This window comes from Tachysurus vachellii, chromosome 12 (genome assembly GCF_030014155.1).
Source record: "Tachysurus vachellii isolate PV-2020 chromosome 12, HZAU_Pvac_v1, whole genome shotgun sequence".
In the NCBI taxonomy this organism is placed as follows: Eukaryota; Metazoa; Chordata; class Actinopteri; order Siluriformes; family Bagridae; genus Tachysurus; species Tachysurus vachellii.
This window is the reverse complement of record NC_083471.1, coordinates 16,831,248-16,847,613: the sequence shown is the minus strand read 5'-3', so window position 1 is coordinate 16,847,613 and position 16,366 is coordinate 16,831,248. Positions and strand designations below refer to the sequence as shown.

General features: G+C 38.0%; 1 protein-coding gene across 1 annotated transcript; it reads right to left on the bottom strand.

Moving 5' to 3' along the window:
• LOC132855271 (coiled-coil domain-containing protein 158-like) lies at window positions 1-14,919 on the bottom strand. The gene is made up of 24 exons (XM_060884114.1): window positions 14,863-14,919; window positions 14,503-14,557; window positions 14,131-14,264; window positions 13,841-14,025; window positions 13,540-13,649; window positions 13,116-13,446; window positions 12,469-12,545; window positions 12,213-12,323; window positions 11,834-11,948; window positions 11,512-11,631; window positions 11,038-11,181; window positions 10,795-10,896; window positions 10,230-10,514; window positions 9,278-9,446; window positions 7,297-7,449; window positions 5,311-5,423; window positions 4,609-4,785; window positions 4,207-4,299; window positions 3,834-4,099; window positions 1,884-1,946; window positions 1,564-1,619; window positions 1,203-1,361; window positions 354-458; window positions 1-257 (listed from the first exon to the last, which is right to left on the bottom strand). Exons 2-24 carry the CDS (start codon window positions 14,538-14,540, stop codon window positions 136-138), a joined length of 3,228 nt encoding a protein of 1,075 aa, XP_060740097.1. The 5' UTR covers window positions 14,541-14,557; window positions 14,863-14,919; the 3' UTR covers window positions 1-135.
• Window positions 14,920-16,366: the final 1,447 nt, after the last annotated feature.

Sequence of the window (16,366 nt, the reverse complement as noted above, 5' to 3'; positions counted from 1 at the left end):
GATAACACTCATTACTATTATTAACTGTAAAAAATTTGGAAATGTCCTTTATTTAAATTATGAGTTTAAATAACTTTTTGCCAGATCATAGTCATTTATCAAGTTTATATTCCATTTTTATATATAAAAAAACATTTATTTGCTTTGTAAGTTAATTCTTCGGTCCTCTGTATGGTCTAGACGCTTATCTTTTTTGAGTGTTTTTCTCTCTTTGATCCTCCTCATCTTTTCCTGGCTTTTAATCACAGAGGTCATTTCTGCAAAAGTGTCAGACAAACAGTAATATAAGATTCCACACTATTAAAAAAAACAAAATCTTTAAAAACTGTTTGTACTCTCAGCAATACTCTTACCTTGAGTCTTTATTTGATGATCCTCTGCTTTGTTCTGAAGGCTAGTCAGCTTGCTCTGCTGTTTCTTGCATGTCTGCCTTGTTATTTCAGCTTGCTTAATGATAGCTGTTTCAATAAATATATATAAGCATATTTACTGTATATCGACATACAATGCCAAATGAACATTATTTGGAAATAATTACTAAATTATTTTAGTATTCAAATATATTCTTTCATTATAAACATTTAAAAGGAGACATTTAAGCTTTAAACAAGAAAGCTGTGACTTCAATAAGTGCCTGGTTGAGAAGAACTCATTAAATATTAGTTTTAAAAGACTTTGTTTTTAAATTTTATGTAAATGACAGATGCATAATTACAGAAATTATAGATGTAAAAAGATACAAATTATTAATTACATTTATTCAGATTCCATTTCTGGCATCAGGTTGTTACAGTGGTTTAGTTTACAAAAGAGCTTTTAACCAGCTTGACATATGGCATATGCCAGGATATATTTCGGTTCCCTTTTATGTTATAATAGGTTTTTGTGCACAGGGACATTAAAGGGAAATTGCAAAGCTACAGTTAACATCCTGTGCAATTGTGTGCTTCCAACTTTGTGGCCAGTTTGGGAAAGGCTTGCTTGTGTGTGATGCATGGTGTCCATAAAGTCTTGGCTATATAGCATATTGCAAGTAGAACAATAGATCTCAAATATTCAATAGCATTTTTAATACTAATATATAAATAAACCTTTAGTCACTCATAATGTTGCAAACCAGTTACATCTAGGCTTGTGTTCGACAATTATGATGCTAAAACAGTATAAACTAAAAAGGCTTATAAAATAAAATAAAGGCTTACATGTTTGCACAGAAAGTGCAGGGCTTTGTGTCCTATGGCTATAATGGGTATTGCTTGGAAGGACAGAGGTCAGGAGGGAGTGTACTGGAGACCTCCTTCCCGGTGCTGCTACACAAAATGAATTGTCCTGAGGATGACAAACTCTCAGTCCAGCTTCCTCTATGAAAAAAAGAAATAATCACCAACAAATACACATTAAATTATAGGGAACATGGCATTTTATACATAAAATTCAATTCAAAATTAATGTTCACTATATGCTCTTGATCAGATTTCAAGAGGTTAAGAGGTAGGGGATTTGCTACTGTAAACAGAAGTGTCCATTTATTAATTACATTAGTCATTTTAGCAGTACACTCACTGTTAGCTGTGTTCACGTCCTCTTTGAAGTTAGGGACTTGAACTGGCTCTTGCTCACTGCATTATGGCAACACATGCGGGGAAGGCCAAGTGTGCATTAAAGGAAGTGTGCATTAATAGTGCAACACAGAATGAAGAAAGAGAGGAATTTAAACCATAGGAAGTTTTGTCATATAATCACGTGTTACAGAAGAGAGACTGACATTGAAGTGAATCTCACACAAGCAAGCTTCATGCAATGACAGCAGTAACACACACTCATGCATGAGGAAAAAGCAATGATGGCAAATTTACGCAATCTTAGGTTAAAGATCTTCTCACTTGTAACTGATACTTGTCATCGTCATCCCACTTTCACCTTCAGTGTTCCCGGTCACTTCATCTCTGCATAAAAACTGCATTTCAGTCACAAATGATCAAGCTATTACAACAACATGATTTTAAATCAGTTACAATATCAACTACAGGCATCACTGTAAACTACAGGCATCTATATTAGAGAAATGATCTAATATTTAAATTACACCAAATATAGTTTTGCTTGTTTGAAAACCACCTGAAAATTCCATTAATCACATTACTATAAAGATGAATTGACTGATTTCCATTTACTGGCAAAACAAAACCCAGGGGCAGTTGTTAAGGAAGTCATACGAGATTAGATCTCTAACGAACAAAGATATATCTGTATTTCTAATATATACAGTTGGGACCATATGTGTGTATGTAGCTTGCAGCATATAAAATGAACCAGTTCAAATGTTGATGTTGATTATCAACTGCTGTTACTTATATGTTGTTACAGCTTGTCCTGAGCAGATTAACTGCCCACTGTTCTTTAGAAAAATCCTTTAGGTCCAACACATTCTTTGCTTTTTCAGCATCTTTCACATATTTGCCCCCATTCAACAGAGGCAACTGAGAAATGCATACACAAATATTACAAAAGTAGCAACTGAGCAACTTATTGCAAATTTATTATTATCATTTTTATTTATTTTTTTACATGTTTTCCATAAGGAAAAATAACGTATGACCTTAACTCTATTCAAATGCAACCTGTTTTATTTGAACACAATATTTTTCAGACGTTTAAAAGGCAGGGTCTCCGATGTTTGAAAGCCAATGTTGACATATAAAATCACCAAAACAAACACGCCCCTAACCCAAATGGGTCCCACCCCTGTATTGATAGCTCCGCCCACACATACATGCGTAACCCAGGCAACTAATGGAAAGAAATGTGTCTATCATAGCTGAAGGGAAGAACAATACGATTGCAGATAAACAAACAAGCAAAAATGAAACACAAGCATAATCATGCAAAGGACGGAATATATTAGTTGTGTGAAACATAGCAAAACCAACCTTACTCACCTATCGAGAAGGAAAAAACAACCTTAAGTAAAGTTGGCCGCATATTTACAGATTGGAGTTTCCCGAGTCAATAACTCCTGAGCTAAATGCTGCTACTAACAAAACACGGTTGTAGCTGCCTCTCTACATTACATACGATAGAAAAGAGGTGTTATTTGTGTAGTAACAGCGTTTAGTTCAGGAGTTATTGACTCGGGAAAAATCTAATCTGTGAATATGTGGCCCACTTCCCGCTCCTTCAGTTCTCTCCAGCGCTGGAAAGCTGATCCTATATTAACACTGGACCTACTTCTTGCCTTATCGTAAGCCTTTCTTCGCTTTCTTTCTTTGTTTTTATCCTCCATGTCAATGTTAAAACCGCTTTCTGCTAATGTCACACATGCGCACTGAACACTCTCTCTGCCCATATTGACAAGACAGGCCCCTTTCTGCTCATTGGCTACACGTTTGATTTGATTTTTGTTTAGTTTGTCGTCCCGTTTGTCTTTTCTGAAGCATTTCTCAAATAATGGAGACCCCACCTTTAAATAGTGCATTTTCCTCTAGCGCATTGCATATTTTTTGTCTCAATGTCAAATATCTATTGTTGTGTTGTATATTATTGTGAGCAACATTAGAAAAAAAATTTTTTTTGGCTACTTATTAGTTTGTGGACATCAACAGCAGCATTTGCACTTATAAGTGAGTTTTAAACAGGTCTTCCATGATTTTCTTAGCCATGATTTTCTTAGTAAATGGAGTTATACCCACACTACATGTCATGTCTTCAGAAAGATTTAAAAAACTCTTACTAACACCCTTTTTCTGATAAAAGCTTTCACTCTCATGGCTTCTCTTATTATGGATGCTCTTTAAAAGAGATCCACAATGACTGATCTGAGACAAGACTCTTACTTTCTACTCCTCCTTATGCTGGTGTAGCTTGTATCAGGGCACTGCTCCATATCGATCACACTGCGTAGCTCTTTAACCAGGCTCTGCAGCTCCACAACTGGGCTACACTTCTGGCTACTAATATTTATGCTGGCAGACTGAGCTTGAAAGGGTATTTGTGCTGGAATTGATGGGCTGGTGATGGGTGATGTGTAGATGTTGTTCGTAGCTTGTAAGTCTTGTCCCTGCTCAGTTATGGCACTTGTGGATCGTAAGTTCTGGCCCTCCTAGACAAAATATACAAAGCAGTATTATACTGTTGAACACTGTCACGATGTGAATGATAGCAATTCCTGTTAGCACAGCTGACTGGAAATCTCAGTACAAAGCATACCTTCAGCTCTAGTGTGTGCTGGAGTTTCAGCCTCATGATCTCTTGCTGTTGTTTCTGAATGTACTCTTGGCACTCTACAAAACTGTCAGACATCTGGAAGAGATAAAGCAAAAAAGTCTTCGGATATAAACAATATATTGTGGCTTTCAGTAGAGCTATCATTGATTTTCATTATAGGGGTTCAAAGGCATAATTTTGTCAAAGTGTGTCAAAGAGATGAGTCCTAATCGAAATCACCCGAGAGAACCAGTCTGAATAAATACACCATGTATGTATGTATGTATGTATGTATGTATATATGTATATATATATATATATATATATATATATATATATATATATATATATATATATAAATATAAATATAATGTTTAGGGGTGTGTGTGTCTTTTAAAAACAGACCATAAGATTTAAGAGAACCTCGTTCAGAGCTGTGGCAAGCCGCTCAATTTCGCTCTTCAGCAGGTTCTCCTTAGTACGGTAAGCCTCCAACTCAGTTCCAAGCCTTTTTCTTCTCTCCCTCTCAAAAAGTAGCATATGTGCTTGACGTTTGCTCTTCATCACCTGCTCATTCTTCTCCTGAGAGTCCAACAACCAAAACACAGGAGCTGGGTTAATCTTACTTATTAACAGCATCATCTTCAAGCAGGATAGTGATTAATTCAAACTTGGGAGGCCTGCTGGAAAGAAATAAATATTTAAGAAAATATATGTATTTTTTCCACTGTAGCCCATTTGTTAGGGACAATGTTGATGCCATTAAAAGCAACATTGCCCTATTTAACCCTTTACTGATCAATCATCTTTCCAGTAATTTAATTGAAGTTTATTTTATTGCTGCTTAAACAAAATACTGAGTAGGGATAAATTTGGGATAAAATTCATCCAAACACGACCTTCATGTTGCACAACATAAATGCATTATTGTGAGTTGTAATGATAATGCAGATGCTTCTGTCATTACTGTGAATATTACAGGCATCTTTTAGGTTGGTGAAAAGTGACCTAGTAGAACCCACTGTTATTCTAGCTTCTGCTTTGAGTCGGTTCTTAGTGCCACAGGTGACAGTGTTTGTCATTGGAGTTGCTGTTAAAGTGCTGTACCTGAGTGAGATTTTCTGTGCTCTCCTCCAGCATCTGTACACGGCTCTGAAGTAAGTCAACCTGTTCTCGCTTGGCAGTGATCTGCTTCTGGATGCCCAAGGCAACCTTTAGTCCTGAAAGACCACATATAGCACCAAACACTTACAAAAAATTATAATAAAAAAAACAAACAAAAAAAAAGATGTTAAAAAAATGTTTTGAGGCTTTATCAAAGAGTTACTAATGGCATTACTATGGCATACTATACAATGGCATACTAGTCATTGTGATATAACACTGTTATGTATTATTCTGTTGATGCACAGACCATGTAAATCTGCGACCAAAATTAAAACTGGAATCAAAATTCAGAATATCTTTTTCACATGACCTAAAGAAAGAGACATAGCACTCTGTTAAGTTTCAGCCAGAGATTCAATGGATGCTTTGTTTAGCTTCTGTAAAGACTGAAGCTTGCGTCATATGGGACCACACTGTTCCTATTCTCTTCACAATCGCCTATGTACCATGCAATAACACAAAAGCAATATAACAAATAGTCTTATAGAAACTAGACACCAGAGGTCAGAACCTAGCCAATATAAACACAATGCTTTCCAAAGTATTTACCACTAGACAGATTCTTGCTGTAACGATCGTACCATGATGACGTAGAGCAAACGAACAAATGGCTGAGCAGCAGAGTCGGATTACACCGTCACATGATGGAAAAACACATCGAATATGAGGAGGAAGAATAATAGGAGGAAACTAGTGAACCAAGATGCTCCAAAACTAGGAACCCAGTATGTAGCCTTCCTGCTATTCTAAAGGAAAATGAAGGGAAGGCTACACACATGAACACAATCCTTAAAAAAAAAAAAAAGCCAAATGCAACCACAGGGTCAGAGTCTTCCACCTATTATTTTAACCTGGCCCGCATCTCACCTCCCTCAATGAATGTGAATTACCATCACACAAAAAAGACGGCTGATTATAAAAACATCCTCATCCTTCAAGCGCGGCCTGTTTACTGGAGAGGTAGTTCTATATTTGTACTTATATACATTAACACTTCCTATACATTCTTTTCCCAGGGCTTTGATATGTTCACAAATAGTAAATGATCCTAGGGGGTCAGCGAGTGCCACACTGGCCCTTGTTTCCCCATTGTGTCATTGTAAAGACAGACTAATTGAAAATGGCCTTTTTGTTTGTGTTTAATAAGTAAATGGGAATTTCAGAGAGGGACTGCACAAATGATTCCTGCTCTCCTTTCATATTGGGAGTGCATGCAATGGCTACATTTAGTTCCATTTAGTTACAGCTAACTAACTTAAGTCTACAGAAGACAACGTGCTAGAGAATGCTTTGTATCAGTTTTTAAGATGAAGTGAGTACTTTAATAGAATCAAACTGAATTAAAATGTACATGGCTTACTACAATTAGATGGCAGGTATTTAAGTACAGTAATATCTAAAAGTATGTAATTTAAACCAGACAAAATTTAAACATCTGTTAACTACAATTTATGTGCATTCGAAGTATGAACCATAGTAACAGTAATGGCAGGAGACAAACATAAAGGCACACCCATAAGATTATATTAATGCACTCTGCACTTTATTTAAGCTTGTGCAGTTTTCTCCAAAATGTTTGATCAGCTATACACAGACACTGAGGATAATCTATGCTGTATATTGTGCTATATAGTGATGGAGAACCTCACTGTGCTGTGGTGTGGTCAGTTAACGTGATGTTAATATGAGGTGCCAATTGGGGATGTGTTCAAAATGACCCAATAATCCATTGCAGATTACAATGGATGTCAAAAAGTCAAAATAGTAATTACTAGAGCAATATTAGAGAAATACATTGGCACTGTTAAATTTACAGAGTGGATAGGAAAAATATATAGACTGCAGTTCTTTTTGCTTTACATTTTAACTTCTCTAAAGGTTGCCTTATATATGGTGTACCCTATATACTGTATATGGTGTATGTACCGTGTTCATCAGCACCCTCCAGTGCTTTGAGGGTACTCTTGGTTTTCTCCAAGTCGTTTTGGATGGTATTACGCTGGGCTTTTAGCTTGCTGTTCTGCCATTGCAGCTCATCGGTTTTCCTTCTGTGTTCTTCTCTTAAAACCTCTTGCTCTTCTAATAGAGAGAACCAACACAATGCCAGTCATTACTATACAAACTGATACTAACATATGTATGTTTGGTAACTCCTTGTGGGTGTATGCATGCATGTCCAGACCTTTCAAAAAATGTCATAGTGACATTATACAGAATTTGCAATAGATACCATTGAAATAAATACTGTACTAGTCATCATTAGTGGGGTTCATGGTCATTTTGTGGGGGTCCACTAAATTCCAGTTGTCAATCTGTCCCTTGGTTTGACTATACTGTTGTGCGCATAATAAGCTTAATCATATTATTACAATATTGAGTAAATAAGTTTCGATTTGAAGTTGTGTATGAATAACAGGGCCTGCACCATACAGAGAGCCCCAAAATTACTAGCTATGGCCCTTCATACAGCCATCTTTTCCTTGAAGAGGCTTGCCAAGCTGGAGCTGGTTCCTTAATGGCAGGAAACTGTGGTTGTTATTCTGTGTTTAGAAAACCACAATTAGTAGGAACCTACAAGTAGGAAGTGTGACCACAGGCAAGACTCTGTGGCTTAGATGCTGAAATCTATAGGCTGGGGCCAGTTTCAGGCTAGTGTATCAGGGCATCCAGTCTCAGGGGGCTGTCCAGGTCTGCTAGAGAGCACAAATGAGCTGGTTTTGAGTTTTGAGCTGGCAAAGAAGTGTGATTCTGAGACTTCTGGATGCAGACACCACTCTTCTGTACATATGTATCTCAACAATGTGTCTGTAATACCACTGTAGAGGAGTTACTCTCACTGAGGCCACCCGAGAACATCCTGTGTGAGAGGAGAAACCATTTCCTTTCTCCAGGACTCCTGCTGTTAAGAATGCCCTGCATCTAAACCTGCTCCTTGTGGTCACCTGAGACAGGCTCCAGGTGACAAGGTCAAACCAAAGGCAGAAAACACACTTATGAAATGCTAATAGTCAACAAGCTTAGGGGGAAATCCTAGAATACCCCCAAGAAATGAATACCACACATAGTACTCAACCAAATCACACATTTGGGTGATGAGCTGAGTAGCATTCTTTATTAATATAGCCTTATATTGATTAACCAGGTAACCTGCTCTTCACAGTTTTATGGAGCAATTATTTTTTGCTTACTGTGAGCCAGGGCACTGTATCATGGCTGTCGGGCTGATGACAGAGACTGTGTAATGCATGGCCTGATTCTTTGTAGGGGCTCATAGTAGCTGACACATTAAATAGGGGGTATTTTGTGAGTCAGGAAGACTATAGAGACTATAGAGACTATAACCCAGATATGTGGATTAGAAGAAATCCAGCTTAACATTATATAGCGCATGGTATGTTAAGAGAAAATACCACTCGGAAACACTAGCCAAAAATCCTGCTAGTTGCTAGATGGCAGAGGATTTTGAATATTCAGAGGAGAAGCAAGCCAGTAGGGAAGAGCTGCAAGGAGGCTATGGAGGAAAGGTCAGCTGTAGCTCAAACATTCTCAAAAACCTGATAATCGAATAGGTCCATAAAGTTTACCTGTAATTATCTATGTACACATGCACAACGTAGAAAGAAAAAGATGGCTGTGTGACAACAGTATCTACTGAAAATACTGTGCCATATGCCACTAAGTGGCTGTGTTGCAACATCTCAGTATGCATCCACATGTGCACAGGAAGTATCCAGATGTTTCGCACTGCCCATTATGATGTAGAAATGAAACAGAAAGGGCATTTGAAATGTCTAGGGTCTCTGAAACTCACCACATTATCAGTTTGGAAGAAAATGTCAGTTTAAATATGCAAATGTATTTTTCAAACTACTACATCTGGAACAGTCAGACTAGTAGTTTTCTTTACCTTTGAACTGGTCTAGCTCCTTGCGCTGACTCTCCAGCTCAGCAGTCATCTGCTGTTTCTCCAGAGTTAGCTGGTGGATGTTGCTGGCTCTCTCTGACAGAGCTGCCCACCGCTGGGTCTTCTCCTGCTCCACAGCACTCAGCCTCAGTTCTGCCTCCAGAAGGGCAGCCTGTTCACACAGACAAGTACACATTATAACATATGCATAGACCAGAGTTTTGAATGCTACCTATTAGCATTTGCAATTCTAGGTTAGTGTCAACAAGTTGTGTGTTCAAACCCTGGCCAGTTCCCTTTCATAACACCTCCAAGGGCAAAGAAGGTTGAACATCAAACAATATTCAGTATTGAAATTAATTCCCTTCATAAAGTTAACTAACAAATTTAATTAGTTCTGGATAATATGACAATAATATGAATTTCATGTATTATGTAACAATATTAATACTGTGGTTCCTTACTTTACAATACACTGACCATCTCGCAATAAGAAGCAGCAGATTCATGCAATTGTGATTAAGTGATTAATTCAGACTACATATTCATAACCAACTCTAAATATAACCCATATACTGCAAGCCAGTGAGATGGTGATTAATAAAGACAAGAATGCAGTTTCTATTGGCAGAGAACATCCTTGGTCTGATCCCTGGCCTACTGCCCCCTTGGCCTTCTCCCCGTGTCTGCAATGGTCTCCTCCATGTTCCTTGTTTTTTTCTGCCCAACACAAACACACGCACAAAAAAGAAGAAAAAAAAAGAAAAGAATAAACGCCTCCAACCACCCCACCTCTACTCCTCTGGAAAAAAAAATGCCGGTGGGTGGATTGCCTTCTCTAATTTGCCAATAGGTGTGAATGTTTGTTCACATTGTGAACAAATCTGTAGATCTTGAAAATGTAATTAAAGTTAAAAGAAACATTATTTTAACTTTGCATCCTTCGCAGATTTACCCTGAGCTGCTGGTTGTCCAGCCGGAGCGCTTCATGTTGCTTGGCCAAGCTCTTCCTCTCCTGCTCCAGGGCCACCAGAGAACTCATAAGCAACTCACCACTTTTTTTTCCATCTTCCAGTCTGAGCTTCAACAGCTCCACCTCAGTTTTTAGTGCCTGCACCTGTGTGTGCGCCTCCTCCAGCTGAGCCCGGCCCTGTTGAACTTCTGGCTGCTTCAGTGGCAGCTCTGCATTCCGTTCATCCGGAAGAGACCGAAGCCTCCTGGCCTCCCTGCTGCCCTGCCCCTGCATTACATACATCATTCCACATGGCATTTCATACAAATCATTTAACAATTTGTGTGAAAGAGCATGTTGTTTGGCCAAAAGCTGCACTGAACTAGTGTGACTGCACTGTCTGTCTTAAGTGGTTCCAGATGATAAGCTTTTAAGGCATTTATAATAATTTCTACTTTATATGTTTTGTAATGCCAACAGAAGAAAATGACAAAAGCAATAACTGAGAATGAGATTTAGATCAAATGAATCAAATATAAGAAATACTAGCTGTTTCCTGGTTTCTCACATGCAAACACTGGGTGTTTTTGCTGGCCTGCTTGAGCTGCTGTATCCCACCATGATACGGCTCTAGCTCTTCCTCTATTCCTTGCAACTCTGTACCTGATAACTTAAATATAAAAAAGTACAGTCAAATGGTGTACGTATATGCATTACACTAAATCAGGATACAAGTCTTCAGATGTTCAGACTAAGATAATGTAGTTACAGACTAAGGTCATTTACATTCACAGCATTTTTTTCTACAAACCTGAATGTCCTCATGTCTCTGGCACTGCTCTCTAGGAGATCGGACAAGATTTTCAATCTGCTGGACTCTGAGACTGCGCTGCTCCAGTTTTTGCCTCTGCTGCCGCTCTTGGCACAGCTCCTCTGCAGTCTGTCGGAGCTCTGTCTGGGATGGAGTGGTAGAGTTGTTGTCATACAAACAATTGTACCACAAAATTCTGTAAATTGTGCTGTGATCAAACTCTCATCAACTCCTTTATCAGTTGTCACAGGCAGAATAAGTAAAGATTAGTAAGTCATATCATAAAAATCCTATGGGGGGGCATTATGCACCTTGTGGATTTGGAGTAAGAAGGATTGTCGTTGTGTTTAATATAAAAATTGTCAAACTGATGAAGTGTGTTTCTGAGAAAGCTCAGATGTCCATGAAACCCTCTCTAAAATGTATGTCTGACTTTGTGAAGTGTAATGTGCATTAATGTTAACCGTGTATTACTGTAAGTCTGCACAGCTGGGTGTCCTGATCCACAGCTTGCTGGAGTAAAAGGTCTCTCTCTCTTTGGACCTGCTCTGCCAGGGATTTTGCATGAGCCAGCGCCTCCTCTAGAACACTGACCTATTTGAGGATCAACAGGTTTACTCCCTTTCCAAGAAATCAGAATAATTTGCAGCCTCCGCAAGCATGTTTTTTGAGTAAACAGAAAATGCTGAGAAAAACAGCATGTGATTGTCATATTACTTGCTCCAACAGAGCTTCATTCATTCATTCATCTGAAATCTTGTGGAGTAGTAATTTTTTGAGCTTGTTTTTGCCTTACTTTAGCCGTGTAGCTCTTCTGTTTCTCCAGCAGGTCTGAGCGCAGTAGAGAGAGAGCAGACTCCATATTACTCATCTCTGATTGGTGCTGTGTGGTTTGGCCCTGGAGCTGTTGTCTTGCATGAACACAAAACAGAGATCAGTTGAAACTATAAACTAGTTATTTATAGAAAGATTCTGGGTTAAAAGACTCTGGGTCTGCATCGTATTTAAAAGTGGTTCAAGATGTTTTGACCAGATTTCTTCTGGAATAAACCAAGAGCCATTCCTGCTTTTTAAGGTTAGCCGTTTCATATTCTATTGATTGCACGGACACTTTAGACACAGCAAAATTCTTAAAGCATTAGGTCTATATTGTGATATGTGAGCACCACTCTTACTGTAATATATCTAACTGGTGTTGCAGGCCATCTGTGGTAGTCTGAGAGTTTTTCAGTTTCTCAGTCAACATCGCCACCTTCTGCTCATGACTGGTAATGAGTTTCTCCATTCTTGCTCCAAAAACAATAACAAAGGTCAAATATAAATTTATAGCCAATCTTCCACAACGGTACAGGTAAAAAATACATAATGTGTCACTGTATTAATGATCAAGTAATAAATTTGGTCTTATACTCTAGTTAAATGGAGCCATACCTTTCCTTATAATCCTGTAGAAGACACTCTTTTTTTTCTTGACCCTCTTCCTGCAGGTCTTTCAGTTGTCTCTGCACCTGTTGAAAACAAATATAAACAATTCCTAAGTGGTTCATCTCATTATGTTGGCACCATTTAAGTTGGTTAAACACTAATTAATGGTGGCACAGATTTTCTAGTTTGTCTCCTTACATTCCATCAGTTTTCAATAAAATATAAGTGCTGCTACTGCTGTTCTTAGTTTTTGAATCAAAGCAATAACGTGGACCAGGAACAATAAACTAATCAGGACAAGGAGTCATGTCTTCCTGTTTGTCAGAAGTCATGTTTAAAAAGCTCCCTCTTTTGCCAAAGCATTTATGTATCCTAGCCAAAGCAACATGTGTTTTAGTTGCCTGGATTCAGAGGCAACACTGTGAAGAGAAGCCTCCCTTAAATATTTAGATTCAGACCAGTTAGCTTCACATGACTCAAAAACTGACTGACTACAGTAACATCTCTGACTGCTCCTTCATCACTCATTTTCAGGAAGCATTTCACCATGGTTTAGTAAGTGTAGTAAATACACCTGCAAAGAATTATCCAGATAGTACAAGGAAACCTGAGAAACCAGAGGAAATCCAAAAATAAATAAGATAGTGACAAACCATTTGCAGTTTTTCCTGGAGGCCATGGTTGTCATTCTCCAGGTCTAGTAGTGCTTTCTCCACTGCAGGTCCCAGATGAAGCTGGCTAGGGTTGAAGGCTCCGTCATAGCAAAAACACCTACTTTTTCCACTTCGCTTCTCATAATCTGAAAGCCTGATAAAGATGTCCTGCAACATTTGTGTCATCATCTCTGATCTCCTGTTTAAGGTCTTCAATTTGTCATCAGCTTCCATCAGTTTCTGGCCTTCTGCCTGCTTTAGCAAGTGCAGCTCCAGCTGAGATGCCTGCAGCTGCTCCAATAGCTTTGCATTTTTCTCAGATTCGTTTAGTCTGTGAAAAGATATTAAGACATACAGTTTATACCAGGGAAGAGTTAAATTTTCTGACATTTTAAATGACACATTTTAGTCTTCAGTCTCTTACCTTAAGTTTGCCAAGAGATCTTTCTCACTTTGGCTTTCTTGCAGTTTGTTTTCTAATTTGATTACAGACTGATGAAAATTAAACTTCTGCAGTTCATGTAGCTCATACGTCTGAAAGGCATCATCGCTGGATTACATACACATATCCATGTGTACACATGAATAATATGAAGAGACCTATGGTCTGCGTCCAACATTGTTTCGCACTACTTTAACACCTATTTACCATAAAATGTTCATGCTGTGATTTACAAAAATAATAATAAAAGAATTCTGCATGGCTAATCGATCTGGATTCTAACCTCTCTTAGCTGCTTTTGGAGCTCTGAGACTTGCTGTGAATAATCCTCTAGTGCAAGTTCAAGAACATCTCTGCCTTGGAAATTTAGACAACCTGCACCATTCACATCCACATCAGAGTTTATTGGAGAGATGTAGGAATCTGGGCTGTTAACTCCAAAATCCTGAGATCCCTCAGCTTCATGACCTTCAGAGTTCACATGCATTACTGCAAACGTAAATCTAAGTACTGTATCACAAAATGAAAGACTGACATAATACGTATTCTCAGTATTCTCAGAAATATCCTCACGTGTAGAAATAGGATTTCCTGACATGTCTGTGCTGCTGAATGCACGACCCATGTTTTCCAAAGTGAGTTTCGTGGCTTGTTCAACTTCTTCCTGAAGCTTCAGAGTCTCTTTGGTTCTTCTCTCCAGCTCCTCACTATAATGTTCAGGATGATAATTGTTATATGTTGTGTTATAATGACCAGTAGAGGTCTCTGTTCTTGTATACAAGATACAACATTAATCATGCTGTTGGTGACTTTGTTTAGGATGTTAAAACAATTCAAAACGCTGTTACATCAAAAATAATTATATTTACATGCAAGAAATGGTTCTGCAAGCTTGAAATGGCTTACAAATAATAACCACTCAACCTTAATAGCAGTATTTTATACCTTAGCATTGCCAGACTGATGCTGTGTTTCGCTTCCATTCTGTCTTCACAACAACCTACCAAGTTAACATTAATATTCAAATAGTATTAATGGTTTTATTTCAAGGATTTAAATACATAAATGAGGTAAATTAACTCCATTAGCAAAGCAGGTTTATGGCGAAAGTTCTCCAGTGTAAACACATTCCAGTTTACTTCAAGGTGCAACAGCGCGAGCGTTTTCTTTAGTTGAATGACATGTTGCACTTTATTCTTCACTTAATTTCGCTAAATGAAATATCTCATGAACTGAAAACGCTATTAAAATCATCTAGGTCCTCAGTTTGTTTGGTGCTAGACAGCCTGCCTACCACGTACCTACCGTAGCTAACGTAGTTAGCTCACACTTTAGCAAAGGAAGCCGTTGCCATCACCAAGGCAACGAACGGCCAATATAATGCGCTTAAAAGAAGGCGGATCCTAAATGGCATGCTAACAGTCAAGTCGTGCACTATATAGGGTGTAGAAGACATTATATCGTACCCTAATGAGTGCACGTATCTAGTCACTAGAGAGTCATTTGGAATCACTCGCGAAAGTAACTGACAGATTCACATTCAAAATGTAGTTAGTACCTATATGCACAATTCACAATCCAGCAGCTGGATGGATAGATAGATAGATAGATAGATAGATAGATAGATAGATAGATAGATAGATAGATAGATAGATAGATAATATGATAAATATATCATACATACATAATAATAATATATGATAAATAAATAAATAGATAGATAAATAAATAAAAAAATTTTAAATAAATAATTAAAATAAAAAATAAAATAATATGTAGGCTGGTTGTGATCTTTTATGCATACTCCTTAATACTGACTGCCCAATCCATCAATAATTAATTAAGTAATTAACAGATCGCTATATAAGAAACATGAGCACTGTATGAGAAATGAGTCACCTGCAGAAGAAGAAGAAGAAAAAGAAGAAGAAGAAGAAGGAGGAGGAGGAGGAGGAACTGATTATAAGTCTGGCCTTTAACTGTTTTTTACTTTTCAGCGAGTCCTTGGTGAAATTACTGGTATGTTTTGGTTCATTGTCATGTTGCAAGGTCTAGTTTAATTTTTTGACAGATGGCTTCACATGTTCCTCAAGCACCTTCTGATACAATGCAGAATTCATAGTAGACTCTTTGATGGTGAGCTGACCAGGTCCTGCTGCAGCAAATCATCCCCAAACCATAACAGTTTCTCCTTTAGTTGGTATAAGGTTCTTTTGCTGAAATGCTGAATTTGGTTTACACCAAACATGCCATCTGTTATGGTCTCCAAATAATTCAATTATAGACTCGTCTGTCTAAAGTGCATTATTCCAGAAGTCTTGGCCTTTGTTGCTATGTTCTTTGGCAAACTTCAGACTCGCCCTCATGTTTTTCCTAGACAGTAAATGTTTACTCCTTGCACAGCTTTCATAATTAAAGTTGTGCACTCTTTTTCAGATTGTAGATTCATGCACCTTGATGTCAAATGTATGATGATGATGATGATGATGATGATGATATTTTGGGGTTTTTAGAGACTTCTTTAAGCATCTTGTGGTCTGCTCTTGGCAGGATACACCCTGGACGGAGTGCCAACCCATCGCAGGGGACACACACACGTTTTAATTGTTCTCCACTTGCAAATTATTTTCATACAGTGGAATGGCTGATATCTTTTTATATATCTCTTACCAGACTCATAAGCATCAACAATCTTCTTTCTGAAAGCCTCAGAGAGCCCTTTGGATCTCACCATGGTGATACCTCTCACTTCAACAATTAAGAGCAAACCTAACTAAATATCTCATGTTTAAATAAGACAAGCCTTCTT

Excerpts from the sequence above, each read along its gene's own strand:
- LOC132855271 (XM_060884114.1), bottom strand. The coding sequence starts at position 14,540 with ATGGAAGCGAAACACAGCATCAGTCTGGCAATGCTAAG. Across the intron at positions 4,300-4,608 it reads AGGTTCTCTTAAATCTTATG|ATGTCTGACAGTTTTGTAGA; the intron begins GTCTGTTTTTAA and ends TATCTCTTCCAG. Across the intron at positions 258-353 it reads TCATCAAATAAAGACTCAAG|AAATGACCTCTGTGATTAAA; the intron begins GTAAGAGTATTG and ends ACACTTTTGCAG.